The 4,110-nt window shown below is 38.1% G+C and overlaps 1 protein-coding gene across 4 annotated transcripts in view; it reads right to left on the reverse strand.

The window, feature by feature from the left end:
* LOC111448494 (structural maintenance of chromosomes protein 3) overlaps window positions 1-4,110 on the reverse strand; it is a 16,715-nt gene that overhangs the window by 7,434 nt on the left and 5,171 nt on the right. For all 4 annotated transcript variants that reach the window (XM_023088148.1, XM_023088147.1, XM_023088144.1 and 1 more), the window contains 5 exons: window positions 3,637-3,781; window positions 2,490-2,662; window positions 2,286-2,385; window positions 472-608; window positions 107-308 (listed from right to left, as the gene is read on the reverse strand). In XM_023088148.1, the coding sequence (XP_022943916.1) occupies window positions 107-308; window positions 472-608; window positions 2,286-2,385; window positions 2,490-2,662; window positions 3,637-3,781 (757 nt within the window). The remainder of the gene's footprint in view (window positions 1-106; window positions 309-471; window positions 609-2,285; window positions 2,386-2,489; window positions 2,663-3,636; window positions 3,782-4,110) is intronic.

A 4,110-nucleotide genomic window follows, 5' to 3' on the forward strand; every position in this document is an offset into this window, starting at 1 on the left:
TTTTTTTTTTTTTTTTTTTTATTTATTTACAGTAATGAAGTTGCTCGTACGAGAACAAATCAATCGCAAGACACTCCTGGAAATATATGATGGAACTTGAAACTACCTGAGAAAAAGCTGGTGCATAATTGGAAGAGAACTTCAATTTCTTTAACAGCGGTATCACGTCAGAACTCTGTGGATAAGTAATTTGCGGAGCTTTCACCCTGTTGAGTGGTATAAAAGTAACCCTTCCGCCTTTCAGAGAATTAAGGTGCCGTATAATCTGGGTTGATATTTCATCATTTTCCACCACCACATGAAATAGGCTGATAAGAAAGGAAGGATACTAATCAAACCTTGATATGTATCAAGGCACACAACCGACAACAAGGACACAATTTCCTTATGCTAGCTGGCCAATTCAACTAAAAAAGATGCGACCCAACACAACCTCAAAGTAAGAAATATAACAGAAGATTATTCATTCACCTGTTTCCAGCAGTAACTTCAACAGCAGTAAAAAATTTGTCATCACAATCGAGCAACTCAATAATTGGACCATGCACCCCAGAAATTTTGTACTCCTTACAGATCCTCCGAACAGAATTGAGTCCCCTTCTTACATCCTAATAATATATCAAACAAAACATTGAAGAACATGGACGAGAGATACAATCCAGCCATCAACCAACCATACATTCACCAAACACAATATTCCATATCTAACAAACAATAGAAAACTCTCTCGACAAGAATATATTAACAGAAATGATTGTCCTGAAACTTTGAAATATACATTATTAAAATTTTAAGAGACAGAAGAAGATAACGGAAAAACAACAAATGACAAAATAATAACCAACCACTACAGAAAACAAAACAAGAACTAATTTCCTGTGCCAGCGGTGGAAATCATGAACTTGAGTATCTTCCTGGCCTATTTTGGTAATTTAGTTCCATTGTGTGTCTGAATTATTTAGATACATGCTGGATCTAAGAATGCATATGAGAGAAAAGGGAAGAGGAGTAAGGAAGGAATTATGTATTAAGTACAGTTATATAATAAAGAGCCAACCTATGGGTTATTTTGACCCACGAGTAAGAGAAAGCGGGAGTTACACGAGTTACTTGGTTAGTGAACAAATCCACTAATTGGGAAGAGTGTTCTGGTGGAGGGTTGCAAGCTCTCAAATTCTTCCTCCATTCTTTCTCTTTATTCAATGAACTACCAGTTTGAATTCTATAATAGTAATATTAAAGCAGCTGGATCATTGGGGAATGGTGGCACACAAAAGGTGGAAAATCATTTGGAATCTCTGGGGAGGAATCTACTTTAAAGGAACGAATGAAGCAGATACATTAGAAAATGAACCAATCAATAGAATGCAGCATAGGAGTGTACGTAAAGAAGAGAAGAATATGTTCCATCAAGAATGATCAGTTGCTCAAAGAAGACCTACTGAACAGTTTCTTCCATGATACTAACTAATGAGAAGTGTTCCCGTCAAGGATCGGGACTCCTAAATTCTCCCATTGTTCTCTTTTAACTCTTTATTCCATAAACTAGCACTCAGAGTTCAATCAATTTCTCCAAAAATATAATTAAGTTCAACACAGTAAAACCATACAAATGTTCAGAGATTGATGACATATTAACAGAAAGATAAGATAAAATGAGAAATTCTCACACCCTAGAGCTGAAGCCAGTGGGAAAAGACAATTCATTTTTCTGGCTTATAGGTAAAGGGAATTGGCCATGCACTACAAGACATTTGCAATCTCAGGTGATTTTTTTTATTGACGATGGGGGCTATAATTGAGAAATTCCAATAGTTTATGCGGTAGGGGCAATATGGGGTAATATAAACAAAACGCGGCAGGGGATATTGATGCATTTCATCCAGAATTTAACCAGCAACATTTTCTGCAATGTGATCATATTGTTTGGATTTCATTCTACATCAAAGTAAAAAAAAAAAAATGTTTTTAACGTTGAGACAATTTATGAGCTAAAACTACGCTAAAACAGTTCTACTTCACCTTAAGTGGTGTGTTATAAGTTACAATTAAGTCCAGCTGCAAAAAAAACCGATAAATTTGACAATCAGCTGGTACTCCGATGGTTTAGTAGTAATCTGCTCTAACTTATTATTCATTCAGAGGCTTTACAGCATAATATGGTGTTATCCCACAGCATCATTTTATCCATGTCTTGTAGATACAGTTATCATAAGTACAATGAATAAGGTGATTCATTCAGATAACAAATAAATAGCTAAACAAAGTACAGACCAATTACTTACACCAGGCGTAGCATGATCAAGACTTTTTTCTGCCTTCTCAACTTCAGCTTTCAACCTATCAATTTCAGCAACAAGTTCACTTTCCTTGCTCCACAACGACCTATATATTAATCAGAACACTGAGAAAAAGCTGGCAAACTGAACAATTAACTGTGCATTCCAGATGCAAATAATAGTGAACTTTCAAAAATTGGAAGGACATACTTCCGCTCATCCTGTAGCTTGTCTCTCTGTGCTCTGAAGGTATTGAACCCATGGGATGACTCAGATATGTGGGACTGCATAGTTGCAATGTCCATTTTGCGCCTCTCAATATAGGCATCTCGCTCATGTAGCTCAGCATTAAGCTTATCAATTTCATCCTGAAGCTTTTGTTCCTATTGTCCGAGAAGATGAAAATCATTAAGCTAAGTACCAAAAATCCAAAGGCATTGAAGTGAGCAATAAAACACTTCCTCACAAGATTCATCCTTATCCTGAAACACCTTTATATTCCTCTATGACCAAATATTTTCAACATGGTGAAGAAATTTACTTGCAACGAGGTATTGTGCATCAAAGAAAGAAGAATGCAACTTGTATCATAACACAAAAAGAAATAAAAAAAAATCTTGAATAAGCCATAACAACTCCAAACAACAATAAACATCTATACAAGAAAAGTGTCTTTAAATGATATCGAGGGAACATGCCTCTAAGGATACAGAACCACTGAGGAGGAAATCCAAGGTGTTAATTCTTCAATACCAATCAAACAATTTATTTTCCTTAAAACAGGGAACGCTTAAAAGGAGATGATCACGAGCAAGAAAACAAGGATTTACAAGAAAGGATACTAAGGGACTAAGTGTCCGCATTCACCGACCCTCGACATCAGGAGAAGATGGAAACCATGTACACATGAGAGTAGTGAAACTTGCTCAATGCCCTTATCATTTAGGCTCTTCAGACGTCAAAATTGTAGGAAGAAAAATGTTTTCGTTGGGTAATAATGGTTCAAGTACCAATGGGTGACCCAAATAATATCATATTCTAAAATGTTCCCAGGGAAATACTAGGAGGTTATTTTCTTTCTCCGACTATACTGTCCCACTCTATTCAGAGTCTCAAATACTTTCACCCCAAATAACAACTTCTTCTCACCCTCCCTCTTTACAAACAACCAAAACTTATTCAGATTACATTAATTTTGCAAAAATGGAGTATTACAAAGTGACTGCTGCTATCTCAATACACAAAGTATTTCCAATTTTCAGTTGTATTGAGATGACTTGTATGAAGAACATATAATGACCTATTGACACAAAGTAACAGGGAAGCTTCTTTAGAAAGATAAAATGGTAAATATTACCTGCCCCATATTTGATGATAACACTCGTTCATATTCATCAATTTCCTTCTGAAGCCACCTATCACGAGCAGCTTTACTTGCAAACTGGGTGGCACGACCTTGTTTTTGATAGAGAATACTAAGCTGCTTTTCCCGCTCCATTATTCTACAAAATTCATGAGAAATGCCAAGGTGCAACAATTTAGCAACATACAACGAATACACAAGTGTTGACTTCATATATGAGTGGAATTGAGCCATTAACTAGAACTGAAAATAGAAAATGCAAGCACTAAAATACAAACTCAATTGCATCAAAATAGAAAATGCAAGACCATTCCTCTCTCTCTCTCTCTTCCCCCCCCCCCCCCCCCCCCCCCCCCCCCCCCCCCCCCCCCCCCCCCCCCCCCCCCCCCCCCCCCCCCCCCCCCCCCCCCCCCCCCCCCCCCCCCCCCCCCCCCCCCCCCCCCCCCCCCCCCCCCCCCCCCCCCCCCC

This window comes from Cucurbita moschata, unplaced genomic scaffold (genome assembly GCF_002738365.1).
Source record: "Cucurbita moschata cultivar Rifu unplaced genomic scaffold, Cmos_1.0 Cmo_Scf00010, whole genome shotgun sequence".
NCBI lineage: Eukaryota > Viridiplantae > Streptophyta > Magnoliopsida > Cucurbitales > Cucurbitaceae > Cucurbita > Cucurbita moschata.